The sequence below is a fragment of the Megalobrama amblycephala genome, linkage group LG23, assembly GCF_018812025.1.
Source record: "Megalobrama amblycephala isolate DHTTF-2021 linkage group LG23, ASM1881202v1, whole genome shotgun sequence".
NCBI lineage: Eukaryota > Metazoa > Chordata > Actinopteri > Cypriniformes > Xenocyprididae > Megalobrama > Megalobrama amblycephala.
The window spans coordinates 15190583-15211508 of NC_063066.1; the positions used below are offsets into that span (position 1 = coordinate 15190583).

A 20926-nucleotide genomic window follows, 5' to 3' on the forward strand; every position below is an offset into this window, starting at 1 on the left:
TTTATAATATTAAGATAGAACCACTGAACTCACATGAACTGTTTCAAATATGTTTTTAGTACCTTTATGGACCTTGAGAGTTTGAATGGCTTTGCTCTCTATAGAGGCCTCACTGAGCCATCGGATTTCATCAACAATATTTTAATTTGTGTTCTAAAGATGAACGAAGGTTTTAGGGGTGTAGAACGACATGAGGGTGAGTAATAAATTACATTTTTTCATTTTGGGGTGAAATAACCCTTTAAGTGCAAATATTATGAGATCTAAACATCATTGGTTCAAAAGCAGGCTGGAGCTTTTGTGTTATCTAAACGATATGATCGTATGTACGTGTGTTGATCAGTGTTAAAATAAATATCTAAATTAGATCGTTTGAATGATGCAAGGTTTGATGGTTCTTCATCAGTTTTATAAGGAAAGTCATTTCCAACTTTCACTTCTACTGCTCTCGTTATTAATTAATTTTGGGCGTGTTGAATGAGATTCAAATGCTTTATCAATTTTGTTCCTCTATGTTTGTCAAGTTTGCCGGTTTCGGCAGCACACTGCCACCTAGGGGTGAACTTCGAAACAGCAGCATATACCGAAATGTGCAAAATCATGATATTGTACCGTTTGAAATAAAATATATACCGGTATTTTCCCAATATCGGTATATCATGCATCCCTAGTAATTTGTATGGCCCAAACCTCCCTTTAAATGCAAATGAGCGGCTGCTTCCTGCCCCCCGTTCCAGAAAAGGGTTGTGGACTCTGACAACAACAAAACAAGAGAAACAATATGGAGCAATTTCCTCAGAACACGTTTTTGCATTCCACTGCGCTGCTTTTCCATTATTTTCTATGTAAACATGAGCTAGACAGACCTTGCTTTTTTCCCTCCCATTCAGGGCTATTCAACGTGCATCTTTGGGTCTAAACACGCAAGACCGGGCAGTGGAAAACACATGGTGTCGAGACATGTTTCTTAAAAGCTAAACTTCTTTTAAATTGAGTGCTGCATTTTTAGAATGCCGTTTCCTGCAAGAGACGCTGCAAAAGATGCAAGATACCAGCGCAAATGGTCAAACACGTCCATCTAGTGCATTTACATATAAAGGCATCAACAGAATATTTAGATATTCTGACATTTTTGTGTTTCCACTAGCTGCTCTAGCGAGGAGATAAACATGGCGGATTGTGCACAGCTCACTCAGGGGAAGATTTAAAGGATTAGTCCACTTTTAAATACACTTTTCCTGATAAATTTACTCACCCCCATGTCATCCAAGATGTTCATGTCTTTCTTTCGTCAGTCGAAAAGAAATTAAGGTTTTTGAGGAAAACATTTCAGGATTTTTCTCCTTACAGTGGATTTCAATGGCTACCAACAGATTGAAGGTCAAAATTACAGTTTCAGTGCAGCTTCAAGGGCTTTAAACGATACCAGATGAGTAATAAGGGTCTTATCTAGCGAATCGATCAGTAATTTTCGAAAATAATACAACCGTTTATGCTTTATAAACAAAATATCGCCTTGAACGTACTTTCCGCTTCCGCATTCTTCATAACGCTTACGCTGAATGTTCTACGCCTTCCCCATTCTACTTACGGAATGAACGCGGCGCCAGTTTCGCTTTTTTCCGTAACTTGAATAGGGAAAGCGTAGGACATTCAGCGTAAGCGTTATGAAGAATGCGGAAGCGGAAAGTACGTTCAAGGCGATATTTTGTTTATAAAGCATAAACGGTTGTATTTTTTTTTTTCGAAAATGACCGATCGATTCGCTAGATAAGACCCTTATTACTCATCTGGTATCGTTTAAAGCCCTTGAAGCTGCACTGAAACTGTAATTTTGACCTTCAACCTGTTGGTAGTCATTGAAATCCACTGTAAGGAGAATAATCCTGGAATGTTTTCCTCAAAAACCTTCATTTCTTTTCGACTGAAGAGAGAAAGACATGAACATCTTGGATGACATGGGGGTGAGTAAATTTATCAGGAAAAGTGTATTTAAAAGTGGACTAATCCTTTAAGCTAATAGGACAGATTCCGTCAGCAGTCATAGGCGGGGACTGTTACATTGTGACGTCACATTGGGTAGGAAATGCAAACGACTCATTTTGAGACACTGTTTATGATTCATGGGGAATAAAAAAAAAAAGTATTGGGTGGATTTTTACTATTATAAGGTGGTTGTGTACACACTGCCATTTATATTCAAACATATAAAAGTGAATTTTGCACAGTAGATCCCCTTTTAAAGTACTAATATGCAGCCTTTAGAGGTAAATAAGGACAAAAGTGTACCTAGTGACAAGCTATACCATTTTTGTTTACATTAGAAGACAATTAGCTGATTCTATGTTAAAAAAAAAGGCAAGTGAGTTCATGGAGGCCAGCAGGAAGCAGTTAGAGAGAGCAAGTTGTGGTGTGATGTCAGGTTTAATTAGCCAACAGGGCCTGAGGACTCATTACTCACCGAGCAGAGGATAGGAGACTCCGAGGGAGAGCTGTTTACCACACATCCTCCTCTCTGGTTCCTGTGCATCACCACAGGGTCTTGATAAAGGGCACGCAAAACCACCAACGACCCCCTTTAGAAATATGTCAAGCATTTCAAAACTACAATTATGTGCGTCTACGGTTGGTTATGAGCAAGTCAAACACAGGTCAGCGATGTTTGGAATCATGCTTCTAATAGGGTAAAAAGAGAGAGAGAGAGAGAGAGAGAGAGAGAGAGAGAGAGAGAGAAAATGGGTTTCACTTGCTTCTTTTCATCCTATCACCTTTCAAATATTCCAAAGCCTGAGCTCATATTAGTCAGATATCGAACTAACCGTGGTTTGAGAACTAACGCATCTGCTTGACAGCGTTCGATCGATACTGCTTGCCTTGATATCTGTGATCACTGACGTTGCAATTACTGAGCCACTTCAGTCATCCAGATGTGGTTCTTTGGACATAAATCATTCAGAATTTCGCTGGTGTGAGACCACAGTCCGTTTTAGATCGATTAACAGGATAAACTGTATCAGCAGCATAAGATTTCCCAAATACACATAAAAGTCTAATCTTTAATGCCTCTGATGTGAAGCATACTGTGAATGCATTTACACTAACGATCCAAAATTTTTAAATAATTAAAGGGGATATATTATGCAAAATTCACTTTTTACATGGTGTTTGGACATAAATGTGTGTTGGCAGTGTGTACACAACCACTCCTTTTTTTAATCCCCATAAATCCCAAGCAGTGTCTCAGAACAAGCCATTTGCAGGTTCCTGGCAGTGTGGCATCACATTAGCCACAGGCCCCGCCCACGAATGTTGACAGACACTGCTGTTTTAACATAGAACCGCCCTGAGCGAGTTCACAGCGAGTTGTACACAGTCCGCCATTGCTGCACTGACGAGAATGTCTCCCAAGCGTTTTAGGTGTTCTGTAGCTGGAAGGATTAATCCACATAGCTCTCTCCATTTACTCCCGAAATCTGAGCCGCTGAAGACAAGGTGGATTAATTTTGTTTTCGAAGAAAATGCTCCCTCAACTCCACCGAAATTCGTTTATGTCTGCACGAATCATTTCACACCGGACTGCTTTGTGAACTAATGTCAATACAAAGGGACAATACAAACTGGCTGTAAACTGGCTTGTAGTAATATAGTGGATAAAAACAAGAAGACAATATAAGTTATAACCGTAATTAAACTAAACTATACCTGTTCTATCTCCATGCGGCATGTATTCACAGTTTCTGACATTATAGTGCGTCTCCTGAGACTCCTGACACCGGAGAATCAGCTCTTGAAGCTCCGCCCTCTTAGGCTGAGCACAGCAGCTCATTTGCATTTAAAGGGCACACACTGAAATGGCACGTTTGTGCTCACCCCCAAAAAGTGGCAATTTTAACATGCTATAAAAAATTGTCTGTGGGGTATTTTGAGCTAAAACTTCACATACACACTCTGGGGACATCAGAGACTAAAAGGGCATAATAGGTCCCCTTTAATGTTATTTTTATGTTTTTGAAAGAAGTCTACGCTGCGTTTATTTGATTAAAAATGCAGTACAAATAGTAATATTGTGAAATATTTTAATGTATTTTATTCCTGTTGGCAAAGCTGATTTTTTATCAGTCTTCAGTGTCACATGATACTTGAAATCATGAAATCATTCTTATATGCTGATTTGCCGATCAAGTAATTTTACTAATAATTATCAATGATGAAAAGTTTTTGCTGCTTAGTGTTTATTTATTTATTTATTTAGTTTGTGTGTGTGTGTGTGTGTGTGTGTGTGTGTGTGTGTGTGTGTGTGTGTGTGTGTGTGTGTGTGTGTGTGTGTGTGTGTGTGTGTGTGTGTGTGTGGAAACTGTGATATACTATGTTATTCAAAGGTTTGGGATACGTATGATTTTAATGCTTTTCTTTAGCAAGGACGTGATAAATTGATCAAAAGTGACAGTAAGGACATTTAAAATTTTACAATAATTTCTATTTTAAATAAATGCTGTTATTTTGTAATTTATATTTATCAAAGAATACAAAAAAAATAAAAAAAATAAAAAAAATTAAGCAACAAAAACTGTTTTCAGCACTCTAAAACTGCTGGGTTAAATATGGACAAACCCAGGGATTGGGTTGTTTTCACCCAGCCAATTTTTTTCAGCCAATTTTGGATTTATTTTTTTGCCAGCAATATAGTAATATAGTAAAAGGCATGTTTTTGCTCACCCCCAAATAGGGGCAAATTTGTGGGGTATTTTAAGCTGAAACTTGACCAGACCAGAGACTTATATTACATCTTATGAAAGAGGGCATAATAGGTGCCCTTTAACCCAACTTGCTGGGTTTGTCCATATTTAACCCAACTTGGGTTGTTTTTAACCCAGCATTTTTTAGAGTGAGCATTGATAATAAGAAACATTAATAATAATTGAGCACCAAATCAGCAAATTAGAATAATTTCGAAAGGATCATGTGACAATGAAGTAATGACTACTGACAATTCAGCTTTACCATGACAGGGATAAATTACATATAATAAAAAAAAATTAAAATAGAAAAAAGTTTTCTCTTTTTACAATAGATGAGATAGTGATAAGATATCCTCACAATAGATGAGATACCTTACTCACGCCATCTCCACGTCACCTTAACCACATTTTAAATCCCTCAGTTCTCATCATCTCTAAGTTTTTTGTTTGTTTTTTTTATAAATGGGTGATCCACAGAGCGTGCTCCATGTCAACCTTTCTCAACTAACCTATGCCACTCCTACACCATACACGCGTCAAAGTGGCTGGAGCAACTTTTCTCTATTTAAGGATATGACATACATATGCAATTTCCCGTGAAAACCACCCCGCCTGGCCTAAAATATAAACACTTATAATAGGCTTACCAAAGTGAATCAGGGTAAGACAAAAACATGTTTTTGGAAGAAGGATTGATGATGTATTGACTTTTGTTAATTTTGAAGAAAAAAAAAAAGAAAGAAAGATACATATTGTACTTGAACTGCATATACCCCATTTTTGCACCCCTGTTCACAATATAACTGTTTTTACTGTATTTTTGATTAAATAAATGCAGCCTTGGTGAACATAAGAGACTTCTTACAAAAACATTACAAAATCTTAATAATTCCAATCTTTTGACCAGTAGTGTTTGTGAAACAATAATTGGAGAATCTTATTGCAGTTATAAACACCCATTTGTTAAAAGAGCAGGAATCCATTTCATCCAATTCAGTGACATTTTGGATTGGATGAAATGGATTTTCAGACTGAGTCAGACAATAGTAGGATAAAATGATAAACCGTGTCTGGAAGCTATGGTTTGTGTTTAATTCATTACGCTTAGCTTGGGGCATATTGGTTATTTCAAAGTCTTTGTGTTGGTTTGATTATTAGAATGCACCTGTTCATTAGTCACATTTAGTTTAATGTTAATCAGCACTCTCAATGATAATAAAGGCTGCCCATGCATGTTAATTGAAACGCAAAATGATAAATTGAATTGATCTGTGACAATATCGCCGGATGCATCAAAGCAGAATAAATGAAGGTAAAAGAGGCATTTGAGGTTAATGACAATTATTTGGTTAGCAGCCTCTATTTATTCAACTGAACGTGTTTAAATGAACCTTCCTCAATGAATGTTGCTAAATTAGATGATATAGGTCAACGAAAACTTCCTTCGTTTTAAACCCAAAGATCGCCTCAAAGCAGATTCCACAAAAAGCCTGAAGCCCGTCCTCTGAGTCTAAGAACACTCCATTATTAATATGGTTCAGAGCCTCCTGTGAGCTGGTCTTTGGAGGATGTTCCAAGACTCTAAACTATCTTCCTCTTTCAATGCTGTCAGTACTGAAGGCTCAATCCCTCTGGCGCACACCTGGCAAGTTAAAAAAGACTTGCGCCAAATCACACATATGTGTCCTCTAGAGTCAAACGGCAACAGTGCATGCACATACGTACACTAAGAAAGTTGTGTTGGCTTATTTAAATGTACATCTGGTCTACATTTGAGTGTAACATGAAACAAACTCCGTCAAGGTTCTATATAGAGTATTAATGCAAAAAAAGGCATTTAATATGCCTCCGACAGCCTGTATTTGGGAGATAATTTTTGATGTTGAGGTTCCATCAAAAACTGATGTGATGGGAGCAGAGGGAATGCGGTATAGGAACAAGCCAGGCTTTCGACATCAAAAAAATTCCTGCTGTGAACAAACGTTGACGTATTATTGAAGATAGTGCTTTTACACCAACGTTTTTGCCATCCATTACAGCTTTAGCATCAGACGCCCCGGTGTCAATCCTCCAATAAAACCAACTCCAATGAGGAAACATGTCATTTATGGGAGTCATTTGCATTTAAATTCAGATCAAGAATTGAGGATGTCAGGCTGGAAGGCCATGAAACAGAAAATGAAGCTTCAATAAACTGGGAAAACTGTTACACACAAAATCAGATGATTATCAGATCTGCTTGAAGTGGCAAGGCTATAATAACAGATGAGAAACTGTAATGGATATTGAACTTACTAGAATGAATGATTGGGGCTTGATTATCTTGGAGAGCCTCCCTCTATCCAGGTTTAGTATGCCTACAGTTGGAATGAGAACAATGACGGGGACTTTCAATTGCGTAATAGTGAATTGTGTAGATGATGTTTGCCAAGGCTTAGTTAATGAATTCTCTACTCATAAATATTCATTTAGTGCACTTACCGACTGCTTCAGAATCTAATTAGTAACATCAAGGATTGATTTAATAGATAGAACTGATAACTATTCCGGTCCTAATAAAGACAAGGCGGCTGATTCTTTCAAGATTTTGACAGCTGTTCAAAGCAAATCATTTTGAAGCCAGCACAACAAACTATGACTAAGTTTAAGTCATTGAGTTTCTTCCAATCCGGGCTACTGGTTGAGTTTCGTCCAATCTGGGCTACTGGTTATCGAAAAGTCGACGCAAGGCAATAATTTCAAGAAGAACTCTCATAGTGAACAAATTTGCCAGCTGAGCCAGTTTTAACAAGATTACAGTGAATGGATTATACATCTATGCAGCATTCTTAAATCTGACACCTCTGTCACAGATGTGAAGCCTAAGCGGTGATCGTCTTCATAAAACTGGCATTTATGTCACTGCTATACATTAAATGGGCTATAAAAAGAAATACGCAATGTGAGCGAACATTAAGGGAGATCAAATGTGAATAGACACTTTTTGCCTGTAGCAACTAAGCAGTAAGACCTAGTTAGCACAAGTAACTTAATACTGTTTAACTGAATCACGTCATAAACAACGGCATCCTAACACCACATTAGAGACAGACACTTCGCTTGCTGCCCTAAAATTGATGTTTTACCCTTTCATAGAGGACATTATAAATCAGTGTTTGTCCTTTGGAGGAAAAAACATCTCATATAGCTACACAAGATTATGCCTTGCATAGTTTTGTGCCAGGTTAACATTCATTCGCCTTCCTGTGACTCATCACATTTCTCATCGAAACAGATCAGGAGGGAGAGAGAGAGCACTCAAAGGAGATCAGCTCTATAAATAAAGAGGATAAGGCATGATTAGCATATACTTCCTGCCCCCTTACTTATGCCAGTGTCTCAGCAGACAGGAGGCAGCAGATTGTTTCAAATCTCCGGCCTCTCTGGAGCGCCGCAGGCTGTGGCAAACGCAGCCCTCCCCTTCATGCCATTAGCACTGTGACCTGCAGAGTGTTAGATCAGGTATTGGGTGCGAAACTAGTGGGGAAGAGGAAGGCTTTGTCACGTGTCTTTGAGGTGCCTGGTTTTAAACCGTCCTCGATCGTCCGTGGACGTGCAAAAAGGTCAAAGCCGATCCGACAAAAAAGGTCATGCTTTGACATAATCACACAGCCGAATCATTTGGATCTGGTCTGTTGAACAGCTTCCAGGCTGTTTAGAATCGAAAAGTTTAGGTTAGATGAGGGAGAAGGTCAAATCAACATGCCCTGGTAGATGCAAAAAGTTTAACAAGAACACTAGCAAAATAACAATTTTAAAATTACGCATACAGATTAGCCACAAGAATACATTCGGACCTTTATGAGATCACTGTTTCCATAGGAACATCATGTTTAAAAGCCATCAGGACTCTCAAAATGAAGCAACAGACATGATCAACGATCAGAAAATTATGTAAGAGAAGATAAATCTGGAAAGAAACTGATGATTGTTGTTTGCGGACAAAACAAAGCACCCTTTAATCTGATTCATTTCAGATGTAAGAATAAATTGAATGAATATTCTGTATAAATGATTAAATAAATAAATAAATAATAATGAAATAAAATTATAAATGCATTATTATTGTTATTTATTATTATTCAAAAAATAAGACAATGGTACAAATTCAGTTCTTCTCCAGATATTAATTTGTAGTGATATACTGTCAAAAACTTCAATATGAGGCCAACTGAAATTTCATCTGCAGCTATAATTCATTCCCCTTTTGTGCCTTTAGTACTGCAGTACAGTGATGAAATTTTATTAATAAAAAGTATGGAGGAGCAATTTGAACAGTGTTTTAAGTATCACAGCTCTCTTGAGAGATGGCAAGTAAATGGACTGCATTAATAACCCAACAATAACAAAAGACGAAAAAAGATGCTGTAGGCCAAAATGAAAATATTCTGCCCTCACTTTCTTGTAATGGTAATACATGGTAATTCTTGTAATAAAGATCAAATGCTGTAAAGAGTCACAGCTTAATTAAAACAGTGCAACTAAATATAACCATGCATTCATTCTCAAAGCGATGCTTGCCTTCGAATGCCAACTGATGCAGAAGAAACTGCCAGGTTTAAAGGTTTTTTTTCACCCAAAAATGACATTTATGTCATTAGGTACTCACCCTCATGTTTTCCCAAACCTGTAAGACCACCGTGCTGCTCACGTATACAGCGTCAGCCAATACCGAGCCGGCGTTCAGGCGTAAACACGTAAGCCAGCACTGCGTTAAAGCACACAAAATGTATTCTCGTCGCTTCATAACATTAAGGTTGAATCACTGTAGTCACATGGACTATTTTGACGATGTCTTTAACCCTTTCGAGCGTGAGTTTAAAATATTCTAACTGTCCCCCCAGAGCGGAGGTCGGCAACCCGCGGCTCTAGAGCCGCATGTGGCTCTTTAGCGCTCCCCTAGTGGCTCCCTGGAGCTTTTTCAAAAATGTATTAAAATGGAAAAAATATATATTTTTTGTTTTCATATGGTTTATGTAGGAGGACAAACATGACACAAACATTCTTAACGTTTTTCAATGCTGTAAAAATGTGTATAATAAATATTAAATTTCAACATTTCTGTCAACGAAGATTTGCGTCATAGCCATCGACGTCACTTTCCCGCCGAAAGCGCGCTCCCTCAGCTGGACTGATTGGCAAAAGAACCTGCTGCGTGACTGGATTAAATAGAGGAAACTGCGAAAACGCGAGTAAAAACAAACGAATTACACTAAAGGTTGGACTCGAAAGTGTTTCTTACAACTTGTCAAATAAACCTAATCCATGGATATTGACATGTAGCCAGGAGTCGTGTTTCCTGACATTTATATGTATTTATATTTATAAATACATAAAGCAAATCTGCCTGTGAATATTTTATATAACTACAATATAGGTAACTTAGGTTTAAATCCGCGTAATTACTTAACGTTATATCAATGTTATATATATCGTCATATTGTCCATCCCTAAAACATATAGTTTTATAGTATAGTTTTTGTCAGTGTTTATTTTAAAACGCACAATTATGCAGAATATAAGATGGGAAATATTTAATAGATGATTTGTCAACATAATATATAACAATACAATATATATGGAATGATTTTACCTCAAAATCCAACAATTTGACACAAAATGATAACTGCAAATCCATGTTTCTCTGCTGGAGTCCAGCTGTTTCTGTGGATTGCACCGATCCATTTGCTTCTTTTTTCTGTAGCTTTCAGCAGTTTTTAAATATATACCTCGGGAATACCTCATTATGTATTTGTAGCCTACTTAGTCATTTTGATAGTAGGCTAATATAGCTAATATACACTTACAGCCTGTGTTGCCTTCATATAAGGCTTATATAAGGCTTTTAATTTTTTGCGGCTCCAGACAGATTTGTTTTTTGTTTTTTTGGTCCAATATGGCTCTTTGAACATTTTGGGTTGCCGACCCCTGCCCCAGAGTGAGTTTTTTTAAGGCGACCGTTATTTTAGAACATTCGCCTTTAATGTTTCCATAGCGACGCGTCATGCGTGTCACGAGCGCTGAGCGCAGCCACAATAACACTGTATGACAGGTGGATCGCTATTATTTTGTTTTTCCTTGTTTATTTAAAATATTCACAAACTTGCTTACCATGTTATCAACTATCTGATATTCCGATACTCAAATATGTGTAAGTGAGTGTGTTTTGTCGTTTAAAAGCCTTTATAAATGATCTTTATCTTGATCTATAACACGAGATGGGCGCCGCCATCTTAGTTTGCGCTGCAGTTCACAGAGTCCTGTCAGTCGGATTTACAGCAGGTGAATTCATCATTTCTCCCGAAATATATGCAAGTAAGTGACTGGTGAACTGGAAGAATAATAGAGTAAACTTTGTAGTTACTTGGGCCCATTATGTGTGTCTGATATGAATAAATGTCGGCAAATTGTATTTTAATGGACTGTTATTGCTCCTTCCACTGATGTCTGACATCAGTGTGTATTTTATGAACTCTAAATATATTGTTTTAATGGTGCTTATGCGTATTTAAATGTCTGAATCCTTAAAAGAAACGTTATGTGGCTGAAAACACTGCATAGCTGTTATGACAAGAGAGCGCGCGTCCGTCTCGCAGCCAAAGCGCGAAAGCGCAGTTTGAATCTGGCAGTTATGTGACGTCGCTGAACGTTCGAAATCCCATATGTGGGACCGTACGTACGCCCAGGGGCACTGAAATAAAAATCCCATATGTGGGACCGTACCGCTCAAAGGGTTAATACCTTTATGGACCTCAAAATGTAAAGAAACCCTTGGATTTCATCCAAAATATCTTATATATGAACAGGTTTGGGATGACATTAGGGTGAGTACTTAATGACAGAATTTCATTTTTGGGTGAACTAACCCTTTAAGACGCTGATAGGCAAGTTTCCCCTGAACAACAAGTTTCATACATGCTAATAAGAAAAGAAAGAATAACTTCACGCCTGTAGAGGTCTATCTGTCCTCCAAATCAATCATTGAACAACATCTTGATTGGAAATGATCTGAAACCATTCCCCTTTAATGAATGCCGCCTCTCCCTTCCCATTCCAGCCGAGAAACTATACAATGTAATGACATATGCCACTAATGAAGAACATTTTCCAATGCAGACTCCAAATAAAATCAGACAGAATTAATTACAGTGAGGCGGACTGACCTTTTCAGCTTGATAAATCATAAAGCAGCGTTAGGCCTGTAGACATAGAATGCCTGGCTTTGATAAACAATATCCTCTTTCCTGTATTGACCCAAAAAAAGGCACAGCACAGATCTTTACCAAACTGGGCTCTGACTGAAAGCGACTATCTATCCCAGGTCTCTAAAGTATTTTCTTTTGGCACCTATCATATATTTCATCATTTAAGCTATCCGTTTCTCCAAATTGCATTCCATCATTCCAACATGATCCCAAACAAACTTTTTTGTGGGAAAATGCATCCCACAGCTTGAAAAAAAGAATCTTTTCTAAAGCAGCTGCATGTTCTTTATACCTCTTCATTATGAATTCCCCTTTTGATTGGAAGGCTACGTTTCAATCACAAACCTATTCACAGAACACATGATTGACTGGAGTGGGAAAGGCATTGCGCTCTTGACAGTTGCCAAAGAATGCTTTTGCCAATCCAGAAGGAAAATGAAGCTCAAATCTTTCATAACCATTCTTTGATATGATAGTTAAAATTGATCTTTAAATGCCAGCTACACAGAGATGTTTGTTATTGCTTGCTTGATATTAATAATAAGGTTTTATGACCTCTTAAGAAGGCTGGGTATTTTTTCACACTTCTGATGAGTTATACACATCTAGAATGTCTGTATTTTCTTGTTACCACAAACACACAATTACATGCACGCACTGGTGAGTGACAAAAGCAATTACATTTATTTCCTTTTCCTACCAGAATCTAGAGCTAAAAAAAAGCTCCAATACATCGTTTTAACAGACCTGTGCACAAGACCAAAAAAGCTCAAAGCTCCTTGACATGATTACAAAGCAAATACATGGCAACTGCTGATGACTGTAATTGGCACGCATTAGTTTACACAATGCTTGGATTGACCATTTAAAAACATTCACACCTATTTATATGTCTACAGGAACCGCCGTTAAGACCACTGTGTTTAAATGGTAGCTACTGTGTTTCCAGGGAAAAAACATGCAGAGACGGTCAAACATGGAAATTTGCTAAATGCTTTGGGCCATTAAGACAAATTAAAAGGAATGCACTGCAGTAGTCTACTCTAATGCACTAATGTTATTGATTGCAAGTCATGCTTCCAGTTTGAGACACAGTCTAACAATATCTCACAGTAGAGTAAGAGAGGAGAGTGCAATCTCTGAAAAACCAGCTCTAAAAGCCCTTCCAAATGTTCGTCTAATGCGGTTTTCTCAACCACTGATGCATAATTGGATGTTTGTGGTGATATAAAAGTAGCTCTGAGTATAGAAGGTGATGAACTCATCAGAAGACAAAAGAAACTTTGACTGTGTCTCATTTGGGGACTAGCAAGGGTCCACTGAGTACTTTGCGATGTGATTATGAGGTAGAGGATTAAAACATAACTGGCACCAGTGTTGTTATTGTTAACTAAAACTATTAAAAATAGCTTTGTTCATTGAAATAAAGCTGAAAAAAAATGTAACACTTTATTTCGATAGTTAACTATCCACCTGGTTTCACAGACAAGGCTTAAGCTAGTCCTAGACTAAAATGCATGTTTGAGTTGTTTTAACTGAAAGCAACTTGCACTGATATATCTTAAAATATGTCAGAGATATTGTTTTGACTCAAGATGCACAATTATAAAAGCTACATATTGAACTAAGGCCTAATCTTGGCTTAATATAAGTCTTGTCTGTGAAACCGGGCCTATAAGTAACTTTGCATCTACTTCTTCAACTAACTTGCATTAATTTGCAAGTACATGTCAACTAGCAGTCATTAAAGTATTAGTAGACTGCTTAATTTCTGCTAACACTTTTTTTAATGGTCTCCCAACAGACATTCTACTGACAATAAGTAACTTTCCAAGTACATGTCAACAACTTTGAGAGTTAGTTGACATGTAGTTGCAAAGTTAGTTAGCAGAAAAAATAAACAAGAAATGTTTTTGAACAAAAAAAAAAGTTACATACCACATACATTTTTATGGTGCATTCTGGGACGTTTTCAGGGTACTAGAACAATTTCGACAATGGAACATGGAAGTGTACTTAGTAGGACTAAACTAGAGAGACAATATAGTCAGATTGTACACCTGCAGCCCAAAGAAGGTCTACTTATGACATTTTAAAATCTAATGTAACTGAACAATTAAGCATTCTTGACAGTCAAAACACAACAGCTGACAAAAAAATTTGCATACACAATTATTACAAATATGTTCCATGTTCCATCTGTCCTTTGTCAATGTTAAAAAAAATGAGAAACTATAAATATTTATTCAAGGTGGTTACACTGCATTCTCCTCTAATCTCCCACAGCGTGCCAGCGTGTCTGACAAAACAGGAGAGCAAAGGTACATTCATCAATGCACCTGTGGATGACAGGGATGAAGAAATACTGCCGTTTCTCACTCAGCCACAGAAGCGTCAGGCTGATAGACTTTGCTGGATGCCTGATATCTTTTCAGAGCACACATCTGTAATACTGAGACAGTGGCATCTCACTCCATAAACAAGTGGGCAGATAAAAGAGAAAAAGTGACCAGGGTTCAAGTGCAGTCACCGGATCGAACACTTACCCTTTATTCAACTTTGTCCTTAAAGGACTGAGTTCACTAAAGTTCTCTGCTACATTTTAAGGAAAAACAAGACTTTGTTCTCAGGGGGTATCAGAATATCTGATTTGTCTGGTAGTAGAACATTAAGTCTTAAAAGGTGCACATTTGGCTTTGCTAACTCACCATTAAGTCTTTTTAAATCAGTACAAAAACATTTATTTTGTGGAGCACCAAAAAAGAAGTTTAGCTGAATGTCCAAACTGCTCTCTTTCATACAATGAAAGTAAATAGGGAGCAGGGGTTGTGAAGCTTCAAAAAGTAAAATTAAAATTAAAACAAATTAAAGTGATCCATATGACTTGTGCAATAGATTTCAAATATTCGAAAACCATACAAGAACTTTGTGTGAAAACCTCACCTCAAAAAATCCTGTTTGTCAGATGTGGTCACCATTCACTTTCATGTTATAGAAATGAGCAGCTTGGATATTGTGACTCCAATTCTTTTTTTTTTTTTTAAAGAAATGATATAAATATGTTGCTAATAAAACATAATTAGCAAAATATTGTATTGTTTTTAGAATTTATATTATTTAAAGGGGTATTTCACTGCTGGCTTTCAATAAAAATTTTCAATAAAAAGTTTTAGTCATAATGGTGTTGACATGTATTGTTTCCGGGTGCAAGAATTCATAGAATAAACGTTTAGTGGGATTGAGTTATTTTGGTTTCCAGTGATCCAGCGTGTTCTAGGCAGTGGCTAAAGCTGCAAAGAATTGTAAATATGAAGAGAACACAGAGACGGAAAATCTGAAAAACCTCCATGTTTGTAGTCAGGTGCAGTAGGTGATATGAAAAATGCTAACGTTAGCCTGCTAGCATTAAAAGCATATGATCCCACCCTCCCTGCAAATCGCTGTCCAAAGCCACGCCTCCTCCAAAACACATGAACGCACACACACACAGTTCATTTTCACCATAACATCATTTAATGAGCAGACAACCTACAATACAGTTTTCAGTGATAACACTATTCTTACAAATCAGCATATCAGAATGATTTCTGGAGGATCAGAGGAGAACTGGCCCCAACTGACCCTGGCTTCTCCCAAGTTTTTTTTTTTCCCCTTTTTGTCACCTGATGGAGTTTGAGTTCCTTGCCACTGTCGCCTCCGGCATGCTTAGTCGGGGACACTTGATATTCATCAATGTTTTGATCTGCCTGACACCACTGTATGCAAACTGAACTTAGCTGAACGATGACATCACTGTTTTCTCCAGAGCTGCTGTATAGATAAATTAACTAAATTAATATTTTTACAACAGAATGAATCAACACCGAACTTACTTAAAAGTGCAGTGTGTACCTTTTAGCGGCATTTAGCGGTGAGGTTGCTCCGTCCACCGCTCACCCCTCACTTTCGAAGCACACAGAGAACCTACGGTGGCCGTCACAGGACAAAGATGCCGTCATCTGAGACAGCAGAGAGTATCCAGTCAAGCAATGAGGTTTCTTCTTACTTCTAACAAAGAATGGTCTCGCTTCTAATAAACTAGACACCTAACACTACTACTACTACTACTACTTCTTCTTCGTGCGTATTCAACGTAGTGACGATGTAAGCTGCCTCTAAAAACACTAATGAAGTAGAACAACAACAACATAGTGACAAAACGCGCTCTGTAGAGCAATTTCTCCGTTTAGGGCTACTGTAGAAGCGACTTAACATTTAAGGAGACCTGCGGTGTATGTAGATAGAAATGGCTCATTCTAAGGTAATAAAAACATAACGGTTCATTATTTACCTTTTTTGAAAGGTTACCCAAACCTTTAAACGGTAAGCTATATTTTTATAGTACTTGCACAAATTCAGTAAAAGGAATTTAAAATAAATCGTTAATTAGCAGAGTCTTTTATCCAAAGTGAATTGCAGAAGTCAATGGGAATAACACTCATGACTTGCACTATACGGGGATCGATTCAGTATACTTATAGTCACCAGCCCAGAGCTTTACCTACAACTCCACAGCACCCGCACAAAAGGTGGTTTATTTTTTGTTTTGCATCACTTTCTCTCTATAAACACACATACACATACACACACTTTATATATCACCACCTAAAATAATAGAGAACAGGCTTTCACAGGATCACCTTTGCAATTTAGCATTCTGCAACTTGTGGAGATGTACTTTGTGTCCCCTTATCAATCCATATTAAGGCCGCCTTCTGAGTTTCAGTCTAAGCTAGTTTTCAGGAGCCCTGTGCATGAGGCCATGCGGTACAAGGCAGTAAATAAAACACATAAATGTGCCACTGCAGACAACCAGCAGACACCAGCCCTTTCAATGTTAATAGGAGAGCATTGGTTACCCGAGTTTAAATAATGGCCTCCTGCTTCTTTCGCTGGGGTCAGGTGCCCTAGGTGGCTGGATTTATGGAGTTAGCAAATTGCTTTTCTATCCTCATTCTTTGCGCCTCTTTCTGTCTGGTCATCCTTTCTTTCAACACAGCATGTGGATGATGGAAAGGAACACGGGGTGATTGGCCTGTTTTTCACTATAGAGCACGTGTCTCAAGGCCAGGGGAAAGCACAGAAAGGTGCTCATCAAAGATGCAACTCTGCCTACACATACCATAACCAAGACGTTTCTCACAGCACTAAAATCTTTATTCCAGCATAGTTGGAGATGAGGCCGCCGGTGATGCTGCTGACAGTCAAGAGTGATTGTGATGACCGAGGATGTGACTCCGCTTTTCAACTCCACGACTCAGAGCCGTATTTGCCATTTCCCTTGACTACTGGTTCAAATATCCTATCACAACTAAGGCAAACAGAGGCCATGGGATTGCAGGCAAAAACATCAAAAGCCAGACAGGAGGAAAACAAGATTTCCAATTTATATAACCAACATAATATGGTCTGTACCTGTAGAACTCGCAAGACTAGAAGCAGCTAGACAGATGAGTATATCACAGTATTGGCAAGGCGCTGTATTGATATTCATCAAACATTTTAGTTAGGGGTTTGTTCTAGTCCCATAACTTATTTTCTGCCTTGGAAGCTCTGGCATTTCTTTCAGGAAATGCTAATCTAGTTTATTTAAAACATACTGAATTATGATACGCAGTATCTACACAACCTCCAAACCAAACTCTGAATAGCTTTGCATAACTCGCCGAATTTGTTCCTCTTGACATTTTTAGATCACTCCTCTAAGTGAGGCAAAACAAAAAAAAAGGTAAACTTCCCCTGATACTTCCCCCTGGTACAAGACGCAGTCTGAGCAAATAAATAATGTACTCCAAAAGTACATGCTGATGATGTGCGGAGGGAAAACAAATCACTAAGAAAATGAGTTACTATTCAGAGGTGTAGAGGCACACACACTGCACCAATAAATGTTCTTGTCAAAACACATTTCAAAATGCATAAAAAACAGTGTCATCAGACAACACTCGCTGTTTGTCACATTCGCAATGACGACTGCAAGCGAGGGAATGGACATGGATGATCTGAGGGAAAAGAGAGGGTTGTGACAAAGGAATACATTTTAAATGATTGTAAATGCATTTTCAGATAACACAAAATGACTGAACATTCATGGTAGCCTACCTACAGACTGAAACAAAATAATTTCCATTTTGAACAGTTCATGATTACCACACTAGTATTTTCAGAATCTTTTGTAGAGATCGCCTAGGAGGATTTTCAATTGTAAGTCAGGTACCACTCCTTACAGAGATTCAAAGAAATCATATTTATTTATGTACAAAAGTCTAAATCTCCATGCAGAGCATAGCCAGAGAAATTTACATTCACTATAGCAATTTCAGTTACTTTTCTATGACTTTGAACATTCACAAAAACCATGATATTTCCAGGTTTGCCATGACTGTTAGAACCCTGAACGTTAAAATAAAATTGTGACAGCAGGGAAAGAGGATGAACATGCTGATCTGGAAAGGATCTAACAGGGGTTAGAAATGTGGAGGAGGCTTGTGACAGTGGCATAATCTTTGAATGACTCGTGAAAAAAAACTGGATGAGCTGATAACTCAGGCTGATGACTCTTGATCATTTCAGCAGGATCTACTGTAGGCCTATCTAACATTAAGATCAGGCTAGACATTTATTACTTTTCCTCTTTTCATGGCTGTTCAGCATGAATCAACTCCACAAGCTGTAGGCATTTCAAAGAACATCAAAGCACGAGTCACAATAGTGCTTTTAAAGAAGCTTCAACCTCGTGTTACACTACTGTGACACAACATTGGACATTTATGAACGTGCTTCGGAGACTAATGTCAAAACCCACACACATTTCGTTTTCATAATGTGAAGTTAGACGCTATGTGGTTTGTCTGCTTGGAAAGAAGAGGTAAATTTGACTGAATTCGAATAAAAGAAAAGGCAAATACAGCCAGAAACATTTCCAGGGGCCGTGAGCAACAGATAATGTATGAAAGTCTCTGTGAACGGTGTTCTTAGAAACGATTCGAGAAACAATGATTCATATGAACCGGTTCTTTTAGTGAAACATACCGTCAGACCAATGTTGTCTGATTTCCAAACAAATGAATCTGAGCCAGTACCTTTTCTAGGCTACTGAATAAAAACATACAGCTCTAAAATATTATCACGTTTCAAGCACTACTGCAAACATGGAATCTGAAGCTGAAACACAACGAACAGTGTAGCCCGAAAGAATGATCCTTATGAGTCGGTTCGTTTAGTGAATCAAAACTAAATAGCGTGCTGTCTGACATGTTCGTTTTAGTGAATCAAAAACATTTATGAATCAGTCGGAGCGGTTAGTGAATTTATCTCGTTTACAGAAACAAATTACTTAAGTCAAAGCCTAATATTTAACTCGAAATACTGTGTTATGTTGGGGGTGGGGAGAAATAACAATGTAGCATGTTACAAAATTTTTACTTATTTACTGCCAATTATTGGATTGCATTCTGCCTCATATTAAAAAAAAGTCTACGAAAACAGCTTTCAGTTGTATTTTTCCTAATTAGTTATACGTGTTCTGTTGAAATCTGAAATGATCTCATATGCCAACTGACTGCTGAGGGCAGTGAATGCAATAGGAATTGCATTTATTCTCCCCCTCCGAATATTTCTTATTCAAAAGTACTAAAAGAACTACTGAAACAGGAATCGATAAGAATCTGAACCAGAGCGTATAACATTAACAGGTTACATAGCATTTACTTCAATCAGCTCATAAAGTCACTGGCAGATGATTGCCAAATCATGTCACTTGCAAGATATTTTAGAGCATCGGAAAATATAAACCAAAAGATCTGCTACACCGGCTTGACCTGTTAATCGGTAAAACACAATAAAGATTAAAGATTGACAGTTAACATCAGGCCTTTGCACCGACAGAGGAGTTGCCATTAATAATGCATATCACTAGATTAATTTATCGCGCGTCTCTAAATTTAAACTAAAAACGCTTTGCGGTTCTAACCACCAACACACTTGTCAAGTACAGCAAATAGTCTTACCTTTTCTTTTGAAAGGTGCGAAACAGCGAAAGTGAAGCACTTCAGATTTCCATTTTACACGGACGCTCAGATAAAAAGAGGAAAGCTGCGGGATGAGAGTGTGGAGAAGTGAAGAACTGGCAGTCGGCGATGAGCAAATAATGTCATACATGAACAAGGACATCAGCCGAGCAAGGCAGACCGCGTAGTTTCGCGCTCGTGGAATTCATCGTTTTAAGTTCTGTAGCAGCCTCAATTCATGATAACGCATCAGATGTAATCCCGGAGGTGTACGCGTATTCTTCATTCACTCCAAATGAAGTTTGCTGGACGGCATCGTGACGAGCTATCGCTGAAAATAGCGCGGTCGAGAGAGGGGACACATCGTCGCGAGGCATCTCCAGAGCCCGTCATAAACACGAAGATGTGTCACGCAGAGTTGAAGGCGCTCACATTTATGAGACGGGCAGTAAAATGTAAAGCCGTAGAGCTTTGCTCACACTGCCTTCATGCTGAGATTTCCTAGGATGCACTTGGAACAAGTTACCTACGGAACGCTTAGTGTTTCTGTGGAAAACAATGGTCTTTATTGAATTTTAAAGGAGCAGTCTTTATAGGGTTTGATTTAGTGAGAAGCATAATGTACAACCTTTGCATTCAAACCACATTAAGTCCAGTTTGATGTTTTTGAACAAACCAACCTATTATGATTGATTATACATCCATTAAATTCAATCAATCATCTTTAAATTATCAGTACAATGAGGTTTAAAAAAAACATTTGATGTGTGAATTACTCTGAAAATAATACAACTATACTTTGAGTCAAATATCATACAAAATTGCAATCATTGCAAGTTAACAGGTCCCAAAACTCCAGTGGATCCTGGCAAATGCCTGCAACACACAACTTTAC

General features: G+C 37.9%; 1 protein-coding gene across 3 annotated transcripts in view; it reads right to left on the minus strand.

Moving 5' to 3' along the window:
• Positions 1-20479, minus strand: part of drp2 (dystrophin related protein 2) — a 199013-nt gene extending 178534 nt beyond the window's left edge. The window contains exon 1 of one of the 3 annotated variants that reach the window (XM_048175715.1): positions 20032-20479. In XM_048175715.1, coding sequence (XP_048031672.1) covers positions 20032-20194 — 163 coding nt within the window. In that variant the 5' untranslated portion in view covers positions 20195-20479. Of the gene's footprint in view, positions 1-9387; positions 9587-20031 lie in introns of those variants that run through there. The other 2 variants (XM_048175714.1, XM_048175717.1) reach the window with 2 other exon arrangements.
• Between the last annotated feature and the right edge of the window lie 447 nt (positions 20480-20926).